Genomic DNA, 21,625 nt, shown 5'->3' on the forward strand with positions numbered 1-21,625 from the left:
AAGTGCTAAGCGGGTGCAGTGCTACGCGGGTCGACAAGTGTTTCTTCCTCGCAAGGATGGAAGATCCATTCTTCTCTCTCCGATATCCATTGATATTCACAGGACGCTCTCCCTCTCAAGTCTCAAGCCCATGTTGAATCTGACGTCGACCCGGTCGGCCGTGTTGACACTGTTGACTGGCGTTGACCAGCGTGGTAAGACATTTCCTGATACCTATCATACCTATCATACCTATCTCGGCTGCGCCGGCTGGCCAATGCCGCCAATTCCGCCAATTCCCGTTTCCCATCCCCGACCCCGACCCCGACCCCGACGTCGGACATCGGACGTCGCCGCTGGCCGCGCTGCGCCGAGGCCGAGGCCGAGCGCCGCGCCGCGTCGCGATTGCCGCGAGACGTCTCCGTTTTGACAGATTGTGTGCGTTCCACGTGAACTCTTTGTTTGGACGCCGGGAATGCCGGAATGATCGCGAGGTGGTAGCCGCACCGGCCAGGCAGCCAGGCCACACGTTCGTCGCGTAGTAAGAGGCGCGATCCGGAGAATTCGAATTCAATCGTGATCGAGTATCGCGATAAGTATCGCTTTTGGGAGCGTCCGTGTCGTTCAGGTCGTTCAGGTCGTTCTCTCGACTGCGCCTCGTGAGTCTCGTTGAATCTCGTTGAATCTCGTCGCCTCTCGTCGCTTCTCGTCGCCTCTCGTCGCCTCCCATCGCCTCCCGTCGCCTCCGCCTGGATCCCGTAGCCCGTTCTCGACGATGCCCAATAATCGTTGGTTATAATCGCTACCAGATACCAGACCAGACACGTGAGCGCCTCTGAGCGCCGCATCACTCCTTCGCATTCGTATGGGGGCGGGGGTTATGGGACGAGGAAAAAGGTGCTATATTTAGATATTTCTTTCGTCTCCTTTACTTATCTCAAGCAGACCGGATAAGCCGGATGGGAGAGACCTCGAATGTAATTTTTTTTTTTCGTGTCTAATTAGGATGTGTTGTGCAACAAGTATCAATTGTAGCCTCTCGTGCGATGGAATATCGACGCCTCTCGACGATGGGGCTCCATTCTCGTACAGGAAAAATGATACTTTCATTATTGTTGCTAGGGAGGCCCTCCTGTGATGGCAGGGAAAGATGGGAAGCTAGAGTCAAAAGGTGGAGACGTTATTCGGCAGGGATTCATGATAAAACGTTCGCAGAACAAGAAGCGCTTTACCCCAGTCAATTACAAGCAACGATGGTTTATTCTGACCAAACATTATCTCATCTACTACGACGGAGATGGTGAGGTGAGTAATTTGAATATATCAAAATGTTTTACCTTCTATAATATTACGATCATGTTTCAACCTGTGGCCGCGCTAGAAATTATATTTTCTACTTTTGATTCTATTTTAATTGTGTAAACAAAATAAACATTACACCTATGGTCTGCAAGATTTCCCCTATTTATCAAAGTTGTTAATTTATGCTAATTTGTGTTAATAAAATGTACATTTATCGAGCACAGTTGGGAGACGTTTTAATTAAGTTCATTAATTTTGTCAGTGAGTTTAATAATATTTTATTAAAAAGAATTTATAAATCGTTCGACAAACATTCATTTATAAATTGTTTACAAACATTCATTGAATATAAAATATTCGATTACAATATTGCGTCACTACGTTCATGATGGATGAGCACGCACAATTCCAGGAAGCATCAGAAACATTACTCATCTTCTTTCTTACATTTGCACAAAATTCATACACGTACATAGAAAATTATAATAATTTTTTTATTACAGAATTTTAAGTTTCAAAAAAAGTTAGATTACAAACCTTATAATTTTGTGATTAATACATAATCATAACTTTAATTAGTTATTAAGCTAGTTGGGTAATTATTCGATAACAATTCGGCGATTGTAACACGCTCGATTTTTTGTTTTTATCCAAGAGACAATTAGATAAGAACTCATTCATGCGTCGTCTACAGTAAACAGTAAGAAGTAAGAGTAAGAAATTGACCAACCATGGTTATTCTCACATTCGACTGTGATTGGTCAATTTCTTACTTCTCTTCCTCCGTGCATTATAGACTGTAGACGACGCATCAGAGGTTGAGCAGGTTGAGCTGTTTGAACGACGAGCAGGATGGAGGTGATCGGCTCGGTAACCGCGTGCGTTCGTGACTAGCACCAATAGCTATCTCCGTCTCCGTCATCCGTATTGAGCGAGGTAGTAGGGGTGGTGATGATTCCAGTAGGAGATGGCGGATAACATGCACCTATATCGTATACCTATAAAATTAGTGGCGCAGGCGCCCCACGTGAATTTTCCATCCTATCTCTCCTTCCGCTTCTTCGTCGTTGATGCTGCTCAGTCAGTGGCCGTCGTTCGAGGTCGGTCTCGACGACGCACGATCCTTAGATTACGTTTGGTATCGTTCCACACAAGTTGACGATTCCTCGGACGAGTCTATAACGTTTTAATTTCTGATATCTCTCTCTTTCTCTCCCTCCCTGCTTTTCTCTCTCTCTTTCTCTCTCTTGTATGACGAACAAAATAGAGAGATACACGCGGACGTATTTCAGTCCTTCTGGTGAATCTTGTCCTATCTGATTCGCGAGTAGGGTTCCACAATATATACCTGTCGGAATCCTTCACGACACTCTTTGTAGAGACCCTGCTGCTCAGCTGTGATCTCAATTATCTTTTCACATCGCTCCGAGAGAATCGTCTCTTACGCATCGTCCGTCTCGGACGTTGTGGCCAACCTTGGCGTAGTGATCCACGTGCGGATCCTACTGACTTGGTCATCCTGTTCACCACGTCACGAGCTCTATCATACAACGTGGAGGTAAAGAAATTCGAATAACTTTCTTTTCGTTCCGTTCTTTTTATTTAATTGATTAGACTCCGTCGTCGGATGAACAATTTATGTTGCAAGAACCTCTATGAATTCCGCTAGAAATGTTTCCGGGGAAAGTCGCTGGATGCCGTTTGCAAATTACTTTTTCGCGTTTAAAGTATAGATGTACCATACCAATATTCCAATGATAGACCTATTTATATGCTACGAATATCTTATTACAATTTAGTTTTGTCAGTAAAAATCAACATCCATGTGCTAAATACATCCCTCGTCAACGAGTATCTCCAAATCATTCCGACACATCCAAGATTTCTAATTCTGATAATACTATCATTATGCAATTTATATTGTCCTTGACCTTCTCTCTCTCTCCCTCCCTCCCTTCCTTTCTCCCAGCTCTGGTATCAAAGTTGTTGGTCAGCGGTAACCGATTTGATTTTGAATGAATCGACTATTAATGCTAATCAGATGAGAAATTATTGCAGCGCCGCAAGGAACGCGGACGGATCGCTGTGGAGAACGTCCACGTGGTGGAGACGGCCAGCCTCGGGAATGGTGGAAGTGCTGTCAGTGATGTGGCGGGCGGCGGCGGCGGCGGCGGCGGCGACGCCGCCGGCGGAGGCGGCGGAATACCATCCGGACTGCCTTTCCAGGTGGGATATCGGGAAGCTGGTCAAGAGTACACACTCTACCTCCTCGCCGCTCGCGAACAGGATCGCGCCGAATGGATACGCGCTATACGCGCTGGTAAGTCTCCCTCTTCCTTTACATCTTTCTTTCCCTCCTGTAACTAGAATGACGGTAGAATGAGTCTTTCGGTGTCCAATTTTTATCGCAAATAAAAGAAAAAGTATTAAAAGAAATTTTTTGTACATTTAAATATAAAAAATATGTATGTTTGTAGATGACGATTTTTTGTCGCTGAAAACAAATCCATAAATAAAATTGCTTATTCTATTGCTTATTCTATCACGTCAAGTTTTTGAGAAAATTGATACTAAAGATACCAAAAACAACATTTTTGAATTTTTTTTTGACTGAAATACCTGAAAAACAACGTGATATAAGACTCTAAATCCATAATTGATGTTGTACATGCGACATGCATGATTAAAGTTTTTTTTTAAATATTACGAATTGTGCAATAAAATTGCAGTAAAATTCGGATCGACGTCTATTAAATCAATTCCGAGAGTAAAATTCGAAGTCATATCATAATTTGTCATTTAAAGCGCAATATGTTATGCTTAAAAACAATTTGCAAATGATTACTTATTTGTAGTGTGCAGTGAGAATTCGGGCTTGAGCGGGCGTTATCACGCGGGCCTATGGAGCGGAAAACGTTGGTCCTGCTGCCGATTATCAACACGCTCCGCCGAAGGTTGCGACACTTGCAGCTCCTGGTCCTCGAAGCCAACTACGAACGCTACAAATCCGTCCTCGACGACAATGTCAGCCTCGACAACATCGACAACGTCCGTGCCCGGCAGCAATATCATTAACAATACCATTTCAACGACTATCATCACGTCCGATCATCGTTCACAATCCAACGCCGAAGCGAATAACAATCCAATCATCCAATCGCAGACCCGCTCAACTATCGGTTCGTATTTTACATTTATTACATTTTTACACGCCTTCATATTATATTATCCTCGTCTTTAGTAAAACCGTAATTGGCGAATCGATGCGCTTCTTTTTGTTTCAAGAGAGTCTTGGGAGTAATGTCATTTAATAATGGATTATTCGTCGGATTTAATTGTCGGATAAAAAATCGATCCGGAAAAACTTTATTTATTTACTTGCATCGACATTTTTTATGCCGATACGTCGTTCGTTTTGTTACGATACGCTTGCCAAAATTTGCCAATTTGGCGCCACGTAAATTTTATGCAATCATCGAACGAGCTAATTACGACCTAATTGGATATACAAATTGCTGGCGATGTATATACGAAGCCTCGGGTTATCGCGAAAGAAATATTTTATCCGAGCGCGTATTGAAATAACGCATAAAGCGAACAGGTGGTGCAATATGTAAACAGCAATATGTAATTAACTGTTAGCAGCTTTAAATATTTAATATGCGTAATAACGAATCTATTTTGTTTCAAGATTGACCTTGTTTATTGGCATGCTGTAAACTTGTTCTATTGTAATTATACGAGAATTATCCACATTGTAGATTAAGCAATGGATTCCCCTTTGAATTAAGAAAATCTTATTTCCCTCGTACGCTAGTACGAGTGACTAGTACGTATAAGAATAATAGAAAAGAATTGTTTCCAAGCGAGTGATTTTCTGGATTTCTTATATCTTCAAGCCTAACGGCTTGGAACGGCTCATATGTATGACTTGAAAAAGCTTATACATTTCTAAAGGCGGAAAACCCTAAACATCCTCTAAGAGTAGGAAATACAGCATAAATTTTTGCATCACTCTCATGAAATTTTTATTATTTTTTAACGAAAGAAGATAAGAGACTGCATTTTTAATAACTACGGAGAGTAATGTCATTGAATAAGGAAATTTATTCTTACTCATTTCGAGTGATTTTGTCCTAAAAAATAATCATAATTAATAAATTGACGTGCACTCATGTAGATATATTACGTAGGTATATGTGCGCGTTTTTGTTTATGGAGCTTTCGTCGATCTCTCTTCGAGGATTAGACGAAAAACAATGAAAGGGAGTTTTGCTGTAAACAGAACAATATTCTGCCGAAAACTTTTCTCTTAGACAACGTGACATTTTTCTGTATCGTTGAAACATCCTGACTTTTCGCGAATCACATCGCCGTAAAATTGTCTCGGTCAAGTGTCATTCTTTCCCAATAATTCAGCGAACGCTCCAGTTCCTTTATCGCTCGAGACAAGACAGTCCTCCGATTTTGCTAATAATGCTCCTGATATCACGTATCGATAATTGAAATTTCGCATCATCGCGATTTCGCGTAATGAACGTATTTCCATCTGACGGAAAATGGAATTCGAGACGGGAGAAAGAAATCTTCCGAACTCCTTTCCCAACGTGGATTAATCTGATTATAAAGCTCATTACTCGGATCCGGGACACTTGAGGAAATGGAGTTGTCATCGATGCGTTGAGATATATGATGGTCTCAGAGAAAGAGAGAGAAAAATATGTACGTTAGAGCACACTGCACGAGTGTCGTACTTTACGTAACTCTTATTCGCAAACCTAAAAGCATGACATTTTTGCTCTGCAGGAGCAAATGACGTAGATGACAGTTTTTACGAAGGAAAACTTATTATTAGATAGCCTTTCATTAAGGATCGATACGTGAGCGATCGCGTAAAATACAGCTGCCTACATATCTCTCTGTCATACGAATTGTCTGTATATAATTCGCGAATATTAACGAGTTTCAAGAGATATTAGATGGCTCTCGAATGATATAGGTTTTACAGCAGCTTTTTTCCTTCTTCGAGGTTTATCTTTCTCGAGTATGTCAGTTCATTATCCATTTGCGTTAAAGTTTAGAGCGAATTAATATATATTGACGGCGAATCGCGCGAGGAACTTTCGATCGTCTTCAAAGACTCGAACCAAGTCGACCTACTTAACGGCAAATTAAATTTCAGACATTTTAATTGCAAATTCGAGTATTGAAATGCGCTTAATACTATCAGGGCACTGCGTGTATAACGAAAATATAAATTTAATCTCGATTGATCAAATTTATTCCCACGACGCCCGGATTAAATTTATTCTCGAAACATCGGGCGCCGGCAAATTAATCCAATTAATTTATTTTATTAAAGAAACATGGCGTTTTCACTCGCACGCCTTTCGGCAAATTTCATCATATTATTCTTCATCGTTCTTTTTTCCATCTTTCTCGATAGTTGAACCTTAATGATGTTACGTAACGATCACTATTCAGTTAACAATTATCTCAATTAATCGCTCAAGGCGTTTCTCAATAAATTGCCTGAAATCAAGTTTTAGCATTGTACAATATTTTATTTAAATCGCGATCATTCCGTCTATTTAGTTTACAGAATCGGCGATTTGCAAGAAGTTATCGCATTTATCCAAATTGACATTCGCGAGGCGACGTAGCACCGGCCTCCGCGTTGTTTCCACGGCAGATAGGCCTTGCATTTATGTATGCAATATTCAATATCCTCGGTGCTTCTGGCGCAATCTCGAGACGCGACTCAAGATTCAATGTAGCACAAATCTAGCACAACTTGGCACAGTTTTTTTTTTTACACAAAAGAACGGCTAATTTCATACACACATAAATTCACGCACATGGACTCACGTTTTAATTTATAATACGCGCGGAAACTTATTAATAATCTGGCGGTGCCGTTATCGAAAATTTTATGAATCTGAAGCGAATGATATAACGATCGCATATATACGTGAATTTCAAAGCGGCATTTAGATTTAGCAAGTAGATTTGCCTCGGATTCACAATGTTTCTACGTTTTATCCACTGGTTAGTCTTTTTATCCTTTATGAGGTATCGATAAAAGACCCTTTAATAAGAGTCTATACATGAAACAACCACTTTTGATTGATGAGAGGGGGGAGGGGGAAGAAATAGAGAATGTATGTCCTTCTCTCTCACATGGTTTTGTTAAAATTAGAGCATACAAAATACGACTAACGTATCTAATTAAGAAGTCTGTATAAGGGCCAATATTCATAGTTAGTTCTTATTTAAGACGGTCTTATATATCATATAGTCTTAATATGTCATAGTATTAGCATTTTAAGACATTACTTGAGGTGGTCTTAAAATAAGAATGGACTCTCTCTCTCTCTCTCTCTCTCTCACACAAGCTTCTCTTTAGCCCGTCGACGCGCGGGACACTTCATCTTTCATCCTTCGAATCCTGCCGCTTTAATTTGCTCGCCACGATATCAGACGTGACACGACTCCATTATATGAACGTCGAGTAGGTCGAGCACGCAATTAACAAGTTTACTTGAGAATGGTGCGCAACGAGAAACTACAGTTAGCAAATGAATGCAGTCGAGAGTTAAATCTTAACTACTTCTGACGTTGCAATACGGGGGCGCGTCGTGAAATGCAGCCGGCCTTTTTTTCTCGAGCATCCTTGACTCGTCGTCGAGTATACATCATGCGACCACAGTAAGCCTCGCGCCCATTTTCTTTCTTTCTTCTATCTTTTCCATTTTCTATCTTTCCGCGATGTGAGATTTTCTTTACACCGAGACGGTCTTGCGGATCGCTCGTATTCGAGACTAGCAGTATTCAGAGTAGCAGTCGACGCTGCTAATTGACTCCTTCGTCAAATGTCGATTGAATCGGTTCGCTTCTTTGCAATTGATTATTTTTATGTCAAAGCGATACTTTTAGCTGTTTCCATTTTGCATCTTTCCAAAACGATCTATTCTCATGGTTGGTTATCAGAATGTTGAAAAAAAAAAGACTGTTGTACCAAATTATATAAAACCCAAGTGGTATTATCTTTATTGTATCAAATAAAAAATAAACTCTGAATGGTATTATTTTTATTATTTATTTAACTCTAATGACATATATCATTTGTTTAAAAAATTTCGTATCAACAACTGGTATCAAGTTAAACTCTATTAAATTAAAAATTAAAACCCAAGTGGTACTGTTCTTATTATTTACTTAACTAAGTAAATAATTAAGTTTATCTTTATCTTTATGAGACTAGGAAGAAATTGCTATCAAGCTATGTATATGTGCCACTAGGCACGAAAGGACCTAGTCCTAAGTCGTCGATTTCATGCTAATAGCATCTAGAATTCATAAAGAATTTGGTAATATATCGCAATAATCAATATGTATAGAGAAAGTATACATTGAAAAAGAGCGTGTATAAATGCAATAATATTAAGATTAGAACACAAAACATCGCCCTGAAAAGATCTTTATTTTCCCTGCCCGCGATTGCGATAAAAAAAAAGTGTTCGCTTTAATTCAGGAACAATTTTTTTTTATCGAGTTACGAAAAAGAGATAAATATTTAATTTCTCCAACCAAAATCATTACTTCTCACTGTACAAAATTCTTTATTTATATAATATTCTTGATATTAATTTCGCGATAGAGAATTTTCTGCCTTCCTGCGAAAATTCAGCGCTTCCTGCGTAATTATAAAGTCTCTGGATATATCAAGCGATATTACGAATATTAGTTTCCGGGCTGGTACGGGTAGGAACAACGTCCACGTAACGCATCGCTCGTCACAGTGCGTGTCGAAGAGTCGTCATCGTCAGCGGCATTAATCGGCGGCGAGGGAAGACTTCCGTGAAGGTGAAACTCTGAGGAAGGGGACTCTGAGCGAGGAGACGACGACGATGATGACGGCAACGCAGCCACAGCTACGAGCACGAGCACGACTCCGACTCCGACTCCGACTCCGAGTCCAACTCCAACTCCCTTTCGCGTTGTTGCTCGCGCGCGCTTAGACATTCTCCGAGCCGAGCCGAGCCGAGCCCAGTCCAGTCCAGTCCAGTCCAGTCCGCGTCGAGCCGCTTCCACGATCGCTTCCGCGCCTTTACGAGGTCGTTACTCGCCAAGTGTTGCGGTGCGGTGCGGTGCGGTGCGGTGCGGTGCGGTGCGGAGAGTGCTTCTCCGTGTGCCGGTGCGGGCGTGCGTTCGTGTCCGTACCAGATGCTGATCACGACGGGCCGTTAGCCAACGGGAGCTATGCTGGTGATAAGCGCCTTAAAACAGGTCGCGAGCGCCGCTACCAACGCGGTTCATTCCGCTACCGGTAACGTTATCGGGCACGCTCACAGTAATTCCGGTGAGTCGACATTTTCCTTTCCCTTTCCAAATTCGAACGATCGTTCCTCGATATCTCTTTGCTGATAATGCCACGACTACGTCTATACTTGCATATTAGTGCCATAATTATTGCTGCTTTAGCTAATGTTAGTAGCATTAACTGTAATTCTATCAATAAATGTAATTGGCAACCCAAAAATGACTATAATTATACTTATTATTAGCATAAAAGTAATTGTAATTATTATAAATTATAATTAAATTACTGTAATTTCAAGCATTTTTAATGGTAACGATAATATAATATAATTATAGCCTTATTTTCGGGGAAATACATCTGCTAACTGCATACATACCTATATTTGTTGATAGAATTATATCATTGCTAACATTATAGTAGTAATAATCATAATGTAATCATTATGTAATCATACTTACAAATACCAAAATTTTTTTCTCTCGATGTGGTATCTGTAGTCTCGATTTTCTTCTGATTTATTCTGGTCGATCAAAATACGATGTTTCAAATATCAAAAATTATTTAGATATTTCGCACTCGGCAAAGTTGTAGCCTTTTACGTTTTAATGAAATGAAAAATTAAAATCTCGTTTCGTCGTGCAGATAAAAGCAAAAGCACCCAAGTAAGATGCGTTTGAAAGTATAATATCAAATCGGCTTGAAAATCGGTAGAAGCTTGCGTTCTCCATTCGTAACGTGAGATTTGTAAGAGCGCTGTATATGCAGGTGAAGCGGTCTATCGCGTTCTCTTTCTCTCTTCTTATTCCTAAATCTTCCTTCTTCCATATTGCACTCACTCCTTATTTTGTAGCTTTTCGATTCAGTTCGTGCTATGGAAAGCATCCGCTATAGTGTACATTTTTTTCGTATGTACATTTCTTTATTATCCGCGCGGAGAAATATCGCTTGCGCAAAATGTAAAAGGTTACACGGAGGAGCAAGAACGCAAGCGAGACCGACCTCCATCGGTTTCATAAGAACGGTACCACAACGGCGGTAACTTTCTTGCCACGCCTGTCAAGAATGTCAAGATCGCAACGTCAATCGTAACGTGAATTTTGCATTTTGCACTATACTGTGAGGGAAACACATCCCTGAAAATATATAAATATAATAATATATGATCTTCGGTAAATAAATAAATAAATCTTCATTCAATCGCGAGTACGGATTCAATTGCAAAGTCGCGAGAGAGGGATAAGTCACGATAAGAAATTGTCAACGATCGGAACATCGAGACCGGCCTGCGGAGAAGTTAGGGAAATGTTTCGCTTTATTCCAATCATTCGGACTCTGTAAAAATCTTAAAAGCCAGGCGAGTTTTATGTAAAATTGAATTGCTCTACGAGCGACGTGGAGTCCATTGTATCCTGTTAGGCGATTCTCCAAGTATCAAAAGTCAATTAAGTATATAGCTCGAGAAATGTCAATTATTCGCCGCGGCGAGATGTAATGTGGTCGTTATTATAGGTAACATTCACCTATTCAGGTTGCATGGACGTGCAACACATTGAGCATTGTAATAACTTGTAACGCGGTTTTGTTCAAACGATTAAAAGAATATATTATATGACAAATTTCGTAAAAATGCAATCGATAGTTGTAAGAAAGGAACAAAGCGATTACGAAGATGGAAATTGTTTCAATATAATCGTGGGCTTTTCTAATATGCGAGCACGTCGAGGCGAGTAGTAGCTTAGTTGCAACTATGCTCGCGCATTTGCCATCGTATGGGATTTTTTTTTTTTTAATACGTTGATAGAGTATGGATCACTATCGTCTTCTCTAAGAGAATCGCCAAGCGATATACGACGTACTCATTCTATCGTTTGGCTCAAGTTTACGTATCTTCATTATTGCTCGTTTCGCTTTGTCACCAACCGGCCGAACGATCGCGGAGTACGCGGAACGAGAAACCGAGCGAGCGAGTGGGATGTAACATCGTTCGATGACCTCGCGAGCGAGAGGCGAATCGCTCTTCTGATGTTTTCACCAATATCTTAGAAAGTTTCTCTACACTGCTCGCGAGACGCCACTAGCCTTGAAAATCACTCACCGCGGTACATATATACATATTTGTCTCATTTCTCGAACGCAATTGGAAATGTAGTCCAAATACATCTTGCCGAATCATCTGGCGATTCATCGGAATTTGTCGCGAATCGTTCGGAAAATTTCTTCTCGAAAAATTTCGTCGAGGTTGACCGCGAATCTTTTAATCCCCTAAAGTTCGTGAATTGGGATTAACGTATAAATTTCGACGGTACACATTGCAGAAATAGATGGCATTTGAAGAAGAATTAAGAATTTACCAACCGTATGTTTTTAAGAATACATGTACTCTTTTCGAGGTCGGAAAACAGCATACTCATACTTACTACTCACTTATTGTACTCTTTTTTTGTCAGAAATGATAAAATGAAAAAAATTATTATTTAATATTTAAATTTATTATTTTACAAAAAAATTATGCTTGGCTTGTACTAAGGCTGTGTTTGGGCAGTACGTAATATATATTTGGCAGTATATATATTTATCATATTTTAGAAGTTTTGTTAGAGGTTTGATTATACATATATATAATATTTTGTTGAAAAAACTTACAAGTTACAAGATACGTTGAATATATGAATTATTTTATTTTCTCAATTGTGTATTAATGTTAACATAAAAAAAATCTGATAAAATGTGAACAAATATATTTATATGTAACTTTATAAAGACTGAATAGAGGTTGTCAATAAAAATTACATTCTAAAAGTATCATTTTATTGAATATCGGCATATTTAAAATAGCAAACTCTTTCTTCTTCATCTTTTTTTACCTTTTTTTTTTTAAGTTACTTACTCTTTTTATGCAATCAATGTACTCTTTTCGTGCGACCGAGAGTTAACAACTTCCCTTTAGGAAGAGATAGCGAGCAGATAGCACATATATTTAAAATCGGGATATAAGCAGATTAACCTATTTCGTGTCTATGGACTGAATTAATATTTTGAATGTCCTTTTAAGATATGATGTCATCTGGGTAAAGTTTAAGAGTTATATTAAATTAATTTAAGAATTGATTGACAAAATTTTCATAAATCATTCATTTGTTTCAAGTACAAAAATAGCAAAAAGTACACAACAAAAATACGTAAATTGATAAAATAATAAGTTATTTCTCAATGGAGGACAGAAAGCGAATTTAATCTTTTTTCACTATGAATCATCTTGTTTACCTAGACTTTAAATCATTTATAAGCAACATTATTTCAATGCTCAATTAAAAAAAATTAGTTACTGGTCATTACTAAAATCCCGATAATCTGTAAGGACATCCGGCCGAGAGATCCGGGTTCGATTCTCGAAGTAATATTTTTCGCAATAAATTATTCACAGTTTTTAGATTTTATCAACGTATGATAATTAAAATTTTTTATTAAAAAATGCTTATTGACATAAAACATTATTAAATTGCCTACAATTTAATAAGCGATATTATTAGTCTGGTTTTGCTCATGAATACGTTTTAAGTCCGGAAAAACATTTTAGCGCCCGATATGCAAAATCAAAATGTATATAAATTCACATAAGAAATATGTGTTTAAGCACTTAAGATCCGCTTCGACCGCGAATATAGAGTTCTTATTTAAAACAAAATTTTTTTTCTAAAATTTACCGCCCTAAACTTTATAAAATTTATTGCCCTGAAATTTATAGCCCATTTTTTTCACACACACTGAAAAAAATAATGGTGTATCAACAGAATTATTTTAATTGAAAATAATTTTGTTAATTTACACACAATAATATTATTATATTAATGAAACAAACAAATACGCTCTTGTTTTAATAATATTCTATTTGTTTCATGAATGCTCTGTTATTAAAGATTATTTTTAATTAAAATAATGCGGTTGATGTAACATCTTTCTTTTTCAGTATACATATCTTAATATAGCACCGGATGTAACATATTAAAAATGATATTAAGTACATAATGCATTTCGTACATAGTGCATAACAACATTTTTAATATCCATTTCTTAATGTAGATTAACTTTAATTTCACTTAATTTGCTTTTTATTTTTTTCCTAGTTCTAAGAATTAGAAATAGATAAAGAGTTAAGCTGAAGATGAAAGTCAATGAATTAATGAAAATAGAGACTAGATGTTTTATGTCCAGATTGTTGGACAATACTAGGTGCGGTACTAGGTTTTTATTTGCGTCAATAAATATTTAACAATGTGCGTTATCGTAAATAAATATAATATCGGATTATTGAAAGATATGGTTACCTTGGGTAAACGGATTATCCATTTTGGGATTCTCGTTCTTATACAACGTCGTTGTTTAATTTTCTACCGTTTCACTCCACTTTCCACGATCGCCTCACTGTCCTGGGTGCTCACTGGACTATTACGTACTTTCTACTGCTCGTTACAGATAATCAGTGGCGAACAACCTGCCATCGACAATGCGTGCGGTTTGCTAAACCGAACCTGTGATTGTTAAGAGCCTCGCTAAATATCACGTGTTTTATAATAATTAATTTAGGCGCTAATTAGTTTTGACGCTCTCGAAATCGATTTTGAAAAAAATCTGCACTTTGGGGAAAATGCAAGTTCAACATTTAATAATACGAGGAATTTTCGCGTCGTTTAAAAATTAAAGCCATGACATGTTTTTCTCTTATCTTCAACTTTGACATTTCGTATCCGTGCGGGAACCGTCTCTCCTTCCGAGAATACAGTCGCGATAATCAGTGCCAAAAGTCACACACTATCTAATCGCGTATACTCTCTCCATAGAGAACACAATACTTATAAAACGGATGCACCCGTGTCATTCGATTAGTCGACATTCAATTGATCTCTTTCACGATGTCGCGATTTCTGTTGCTTTTCTCGCAAGTCGCCCTGTTTCTCTCGGCGAGAGCCTCATCGGAGGTGAAAGAGCCGACCTGTCGAATCATCGACGGTTACAACATCTGCCACTATAAAGGGGTGCTCGTCGAAGTTACTCAACGCCGTTTCGAAGATCGATTGGACATCAACGATCTAAATCTTCTGGCAATTCGAGAAGATGCCTTCAAGAACGTGACGGCGACGCACTTGTATCTGAATCAAGGCAATCGAATATCCGTGTTGAAGAGAGGATCCTTCCGCGGTTTGCCCAACTTGGAGCGTCTCCACTTGGACGATAACGTGATACCATTGTCGGAGCACTTGTTCGCGGAATTGGGACACCTGCAGTCGTTGTCGTTGATCTTCAACAGGATCAATTCGATACCGAAAGACTCGTTTGCCGGCCTGTCAAGTCTTATGTGGCTTTACTTAGGTCATAACGATATCGAAGCGATCGAGGCAGAATCCTTTCCAAATCTTGAGCTACTATATCTGTGGCTCAATAATAATAAAATCACTCGTATCGCCCCGGGTTCTTTCGCCGGGTTAACCGAACTGAATCGCCTCCACTTGGACTACAATCGGTTGGTGGACTTGCCAAACGGTGTCTTTCGAGGATTGAACAAGTTGGAGGTTCTTTACTTAAATGACAATCGGATAACGAGCATCTCCAGGGCGCTTCTCCGTGACTTGGTTGGTTTGAAGAGTCTCTTCCTTCAGCATAACGAGATCAGTGCTCTCGAGCCGGAAACGTTCCGGGAATTGTCACAACTAGAACTACTGCGACTAAATGGAAACAAACTGTCTCATATTGTAGTCGGCACTTTTACTGGGCTCTCCAATTTGGAAGAGATCAGGCTGTCCGACAATAACATCCAGACGGTGGATAATGGCGCTTTCGTTGATTTCGTCAAATTGCGATATCTCTACTTCGGTGGCAATAATTTTACCGAAATCGATAAGGAGGTCAGTGGCCTCTCAGATGTTATGGTCATCATGAGATAGGGATCTACTTGTATAGATTAGCGTATAATTCTTTCACATAATCAATATAAGAAAGAAAGAAATAAATCCTTGATTGCGACCTTATGTGTCATCATATTATTATGTTTCAATATGATTTATATTTTTTATATTGAGAAACACATTCTGAAGTTAATGAAACTCGAACTAATGGCAACTTCGTGAGATAGAAATTAAGTATAATATTTCTCGATATGTGCGTGATAGTCTGGTCTCGATACGCTGGACCAGATACGTGGAGAAAAGAAACAACGTAAATGCAAGTGGTATTGTTAGATATAGTAGGTAACGAAATATTTCTTCTAACCTAACAATACAGAATATACCTACAATGCACCGCGTTGTATATTAGAATCAATGCTGAGAGTCAGATTCAATATCACGACGTCGCTATTTTAGACGTGACGTTTATCTCTCCTTCTTAAGGCTCTCCCACTTATTGAATTTCCGTGAAAGTCGGAATATTTTCGGAGATGCACCGAAAAGAGATGCGTTGCCTCCGGCAGATTTTGTTACCCTCTTTTCACGTCGCGAGCTTTGTATCCCGACGAGACTTTCATTACTGAGATATCCTCCTTGAGATTCTCTTCCAAAAGCTTCTCTATGAATCTGTGATACTATTCACTGAGAAATTGCGCGAAAAATTCGAGGGTATCTTTGTGCGAAAATTAACAATGTTTTAAATTAAAGAAGAAATCTCTCTCTCTCTCTCCCTCCCTCTCTCTCCCTCTCAGTTAAGAAAATTGCTTAATGAAACATATTTGTTTTGTTTTTCTTTATTCTCAATATAATCCGAAAAATATACTTTGAAAAACTTAGAGCAGAATAAACTCTAAAGGATTGTAATATTATATGACGTACCAACTCGCGTCAAGTATTTCCAGCGGTAAGTTTCCTCTTTTTCTTTTAGAAGATATCTAAAATATTTTTCACAAAGAAAAAATTCTTGGACGGAACCTCCGCTGCGTTGCTGAGATTGCCTCGGGTAATGAAACTCGGCCAAAAAAAAATGAAAAAGGTATTAAAGAAGCATTTTGAAATGCAAGATGTCACGCGACGAGAGAAGCTGATGCGGTTTAAACAACAGCAGTAATATCTATCTGGGAGACACTAGTGTAGTAGTGTCTCGATGCTAAAACGTGTTTAAAATAATCCCGACGGCAATCGTCGCTTAGGGAAGCGCGCAATTTTTTAAGTAAGTGAAATATCAGATCGTTCGCAAACTTGGTACAAAGGGTTTTGATTGAGTTTGGTGTGAGGCACCGAAAATCCGCACGCGGAGTTTTTGAATTTTACAGATATATAGGTAGACATGTAATATTGTTTTTGTGCGACAGCAGTTGGATGCAGCGCACGCAGTACACGCGATGAGCGTTACACGTGCAAACGCTGGACGGTGCGGAAGAGATGCCGGAGAGGGGATGTAGGAGGTTTGAGGTCGCATTGATTTTGTCTAGACAGGGTGGAGACTGCTCTCGTGGTATCATTCTCCGCGTTCACGGTTTGGTATGCTGTCAGATCAGCGTAGTGCTCGTCAGTCGAGATGTCCCGTTTAGCTTCCGCCGTTCGTTGCCACGCAAGGAGGAACGTCGCTGTCCGGGCCGCTTTTTTCTGTGAAATTAAACGACGGACGCTTTAATAAAATAGTAATTATTAGTTATTATATCACGCAAAATTGTCAAGGATTCTATTTGTTACAACAATATCGCGAAACGATGATATGTGAAGAACGTAAAGCAATTGTTTGCGAATAAACATAGAAAATGTGACGTTGTTAAGTTATTTGAAACAAAAAAAACGATTAGTGTATAATAGAACAAATGTCACATCACAATAATATTAAATCTTTTTTCCCGTTTGCTCTTTTTCCAGGAACGCCTTCGACTCCGATAATGCCAGGTGGTACACCCGGCACACCATCCTCTAAAGCAAAGGTAAGTCCACGTTCCGTTGAAATGAAAACTTCCTCATTCTTAGCATTTTTATGTAATCCATACAAATTAATTTTGTCTCGCAGGAAAAGATAATGTTGCGGGCGAAAGTTGTGGTGGCTCTGTATCCTTTTCGAGCCATCGAAGGTGGCGATTTGTCTCTTGAAAAGGTAAAGATGAATCAAAATTATATATATATATATATTAGGTGTTGGAATTAATTCGTAGCGTTTTTAATGAAAGAATGTTATTTATTTCACATGAGCATTAAAAAATACATTAATGAAAGTACTTCCCATCACTTGTAAAACGCTACGAATTAATTCCAATACCTAATATATATATATATATATATACATATATATGTACATATGTATATAATAAAAAGAAGAAAGTTATAAATTATTACAATATATATATATATATATATATATATATATATAAAATGTATATAAACATACTATTATATTAAATTAAAAATAGAATATTTATTACTTCTGATTTTACGAGTCTAGGGTGCAGAGTATGAAGTCTTGGATGATTCTCAGGAGCATTGGTGGAAAGTTAAGGACGAGAATGGGTATATAATTCTTTTTGAAATAGCTTTGCATCTGCACGACTTGGCTCTTCTTTAAAACTTCTTTAAAACTTTTTTACGGCAAACGAGTTAGCTACGTCTTATCTATACATATTTTTTTTGTCTTACACATACGTCGTGATAGCAGCGATTAACCGACAATCGTGAAAGAATAATTGGTTATACGCGCGCAATTCACAAACAATAATCTTAATGATACTCTATAATCATCGATAATTATTCATGATAGCCAGATTGTTTACTTATGCATTTAAAATATGCATACGTAGTGGAAAACGTTGCAGAAAGCTATATGACGCGCATTTAATTGCAGATCGATCGGCTATATTCCTAGCAACTACGTTAAAGAGAAGGAATTATTGGGACTGCAGAAATACGAGTAAGTAATCATTAAATAAGTTACGAGTAAATAATCTTTTCCTCACAAATCACCGAATTTAGTATCTCTTGAATCTCATAACATCTTATTGCTTTTTCCATTTTTCAAGTTATCATTTATCAGTCAAAAAAACTATTTTGCTAGCAGAACTTGAATACAGCGCTCGGTAGTGATCTCATATAAATATATAATAAATCGTAAGATTGTACATGATAAGGGTAAAAAATCGTTTCATTTGTAGATGGTACGTAGGTGATATGTCAAGACAACGCGCCGAGTCATTGCTAAAACAAGAAGATAAAGAGGGCTGTTTTGTCGTTCGTAACTCGTCGACGAAAGGGCTTTACACACTCTCACTTTATACAAAAGTGTAAGTTAACAATAATATAAGTAGGTTCCATTGACTGGCTAAATTGTTTCACATCTTTCGACTGCCGATAATTTAAAATTTTTTGCTCTGCCGTAGGCCACATCCCCACGTGAAGCATTATCACATCAAACAAAATACCCGCGGAGAATTTTACTTGTCGGAAAAGCATTGCTGCGGCTCCATTCCCGATCTAGTTAATTATCATAGACACAACAGCGGTGGTCTAGCCAGTCGATTAAAGACCAGCCCCTGCGATCGTCCTGTACCACCGACTGCCGGCCTCAGTCATGGTTAATAAAATTTAATTTATATTATATATGTACACTTTCTCCATTCCTTAATATTAATATTTTTCATATATAAAACACACATAAGAGGTCATCAAGAAAAATTTATTTTCTCTATATGACGCTACATAACGGCTGGCGGCCTTTTTACAGACAAATGGGAAATCGACCCAGCGGAATTACATTTGTTGGAGGAGCTTGGGTCTGGCCAATTTGGAGTCGTGCGGAGAGGAAAATGGCGCGGCTCTATCGATGTCGCCGTGAAAATGATGAAAGAAGGAACCATGTCCGAAGATGATTTTATAGAAGAAGCTAAAGTAATGACGTAAGTCTCAATCTATTTTCCGCATCGAGACGTTCAATAAACAACTAGACATCCGACTGAAATCCTTTGAATTCAATCAAAAACTATATAATGTTACAACTTATTCTCTAAATAAAGATCGATATCGATCTTTAAAATATATTTATCATAATATTAATTAATTAATTTTATTCGTTTGTGCAGAAAACTGCAACATCAAAACCTAGTCCAGCTATACGGCGTTTGCAGTAAAGATAGACCAATATATATTGTCACGGAATACATGCGACATGGATCTCTTCTCAACTACCTCCGCCGTCACGAAACCTCATTAGGTGCAAACGTTGGCCTCTTATTAGATATGTGTATACAGGTAATGCAAATTCCGTCCTGCAAACAGTAGAACATGTTACATGTGGCGGTCATCAATAAAATTCTAATTATCAAGATTTTTCGAATCTCTTATAGTATTTATACTTTTTTGTACAGGTTTGCAAAGGAATGGCATATTTAGAGAGGCACAACTATATACACAGAGATCTTGCAGCACGTAATTGTCTGGTGGGATCGGAAAATGTAGTAAAAGTTGCAGATTTTGGTTTAGCTAGGTATAAACTATTTAATTTTATTTTTATATTCCTACATTTTACAAAAGTAAAAAGTTCAGTGTAAGCGAGTATTAAAATTTAATTGACTGAGATGATGAATATTTTCAGGTATGTACTCGATGATCAGTATACCAGTAGCGGTGGCACTAAATTTCCTATTAAATGGGCGCCTCCGGAAGTTTTAAACTACACGCGCTTCAGTTCGAAATCGGATGTGTGGGCATACGGAGTACTTATGTGGGAAGTGTTTACGTGCGGAAAGATGCCTTACGGTCGCTTAAAGAATACGGAAGTCGTTGAGCGAGTGCAGCGAGGAATTATTTTGGAACGACCTAAAGCATGTTTCAAGGAAGTGTATGAGGTAAATTGTGCCCGTTTTTCCCGTTCCTCATATATTGTGTATACAATCACGAGTTTATGGATTTGAATTTTAGGTGATGCGCAAATGCTGGGCTCACTCTCCGGAAGTACGACCGTCCTTCCGCGTCCTGAAAGAGCAGCTGATTAGCGTCTCCCAAGGATTGGTCAACGATTGACTCAACCTTCTGCGGTGTATGCGCCTGTCCTCACCATCCTGCCGATCGATCCGCTCGACGGCAAAATCGTCGCCGTCATCGGAACGATTGCCCTCTGCCGGTCTATCCTCGTCAAACTTGCCGTACAATTCAGCAACGTTGCCGTTGCGCAAGACACGCGCGCCGGCTTCCCCGCCGCCTTCCACAATCGATTTCCCTCGTCGTTTCTCATCGACTACGTGCAAATCAAAAAGAGAGGGCTCCTCGTCGCCGAATACACCCGGGCATCAAGCTAGTCAACAAAAACCATCTTCGAGCTCGACTAATAACGTGTGTGACGTTTGCAGTTCCTACGGACATCCGTGGATTGAAATATGCAAGGCGATACGAGCCACTAAAGGTAAATGAGTAAAAAGAGTGTGTGTACGTGTAATTGAGTAATTTACACTACTCTCCATTGCGACTATTAGAGAGCCGTACCCGTAATATGGAGAAGTGATTCTAACGAAACCCCATAAGCGTTAATGCCTCACTTCTTTCGTCTACCCTCTCCTCTTATCTCTCGTCCCTCTCCGTATGCATCTCCGAACATCTTGGACAGATGTTTCGTATAATACGTGACTTTACTCGATATTGAGATGCGTGATACTCTCCACGTGCGTTTCACATACTATTTTTCCCATATAATTTTTAGACTTTACTCTGTATCGTCATAAATACATTTATATAGAACAATAGTATTTATTGATGGCCTTTGCAACAGATGCAATATTCAACTTGTGATTCCGCTTAGAATAAATCATTTTTTTATTATTATTTTGACAAAAATAACACAACTTTTAATCAGAGATATTGTTTCTGCTTAATAAACCGATTTAATAAGTAAACCGTTTCCGTTTGTTTATACTTAACATAATTATAACCATTACAACTAATAAGTATAATTGTGAGATAAAAGGAAAGAGTGAAAGATATGAAGCAAGTTTATATTTTATTTTAACAAATTGATTGAACGTAATACTTTATTTGGAGTTAGCCTAATGGAAAATCATGAGTGGTAAGTAACGTACAT

The 21,625-nt window shown here is 38.6% G+C and overlaps 2 protein-coding genes and 2 long non-coding RNA genes across 6 annotated transcripts; 3 read left to right on the plus strand and 1 right to left on the minus strand.

The window, feature by feature from the left end:
- The first annotated feature begins 53 nt into the window (after positions 1–53).
- On the plus strand, positions 54–21,440 carry Btk29A (tyrosine-protein kinase Btk29A). 3 transcript variants are annotated; one of them, XM_087402619.1, is made up of 15 exons: positions 54–194; positions 1,102–1,284; positions 3,340–3,601; positions 4,137–4,460; positions 17,434–17,495; positions 17,579–17,662; positions 18,008–18,072; positions 18,404–18,469; positions 18,711–18,839; positions 18,936–19,129; positions 19,280–19,451; positions 19,635–19,803; positions 19,920–20,038; positions 20,147–20,399; positions 20,473–21,440. In XM_087402619.1, the coding sequence occupies exons 2-15, from the start codon at positions 1,117–1,119 to the stop codon at positions 20,572–20,574; spliced, it is 2,169 nt and encodes a 722-aa protein (XP_087258745.1). In that variant the 5' UTR covers positions 54–194; positions 1,102–1,116; the 3' UTR covers positions 20,575–21,440. The 3 variants fall into 3 exon arrangements, with proteins under 3 accessions (XP_087258745.1, XP_087258743.1, XP_087258742.1); XM_087402617.1 differs by lacking the exon at positions 54–194 and adding an exon at positions 232–876; XM_087402616.1 differs by lacking the exon at positions 54–194 and adding an exon at positions 924–956.
- On the minus strand, positions 1,535–2,839 carry LOC147910511 (uncharacterized). Its single transcript, XR_015544041.1, has 2 exons — positions 1,819–2,839; positions 1,535–1,723 (listed from the first exon to the last, which is right to left on the minus strand). It is a non-coding gene; the product is annotated as an uncharacterized LOC147910511 (long non-coding RNA).
- Positions 7,996–17,207, plus strand: LOC147910512 (uncharacterized). Its single transcript, XR_015544040.1, has 2 exons — positions 7,996–9,643; positions 16,899–17,207. It is a non-coding gene; the product is annotated as an uncharacterized LOC147910512 (long non-coding RNA).
- Positions 14,450–16,361, plus strand: LOC105151919 (uncharacterized). The gene has a single exon (XM_011065906.2). It carries the CDS (start codon positions 14,515–14,517, stop codon positions 15,541–15,543), a length of 1,029 nt encoding a protein of 342 aa, XP_011064208.2. The 5' UTR covers positions 14,450–14,514; the 3' UTR covers positions 15,544–16,361.
- Positions 21,441–21,625: the final 185 nt, after the last annotated feature.

Source organism: Acromyrmex echinatior, chromosome 2 (genome assembly GCF_024713525.1).
Source record: "Acromyrmex echinatior isolate Ae372 chromosome 2, ASM2471352v2, whole genome shotgun sequence".
NCBI lineage: Eukaryota > Metazoa > Arthropoda > Insecta > Hymenoptera > Formicidae > Acromyrmex > Acromyrmex echinatior.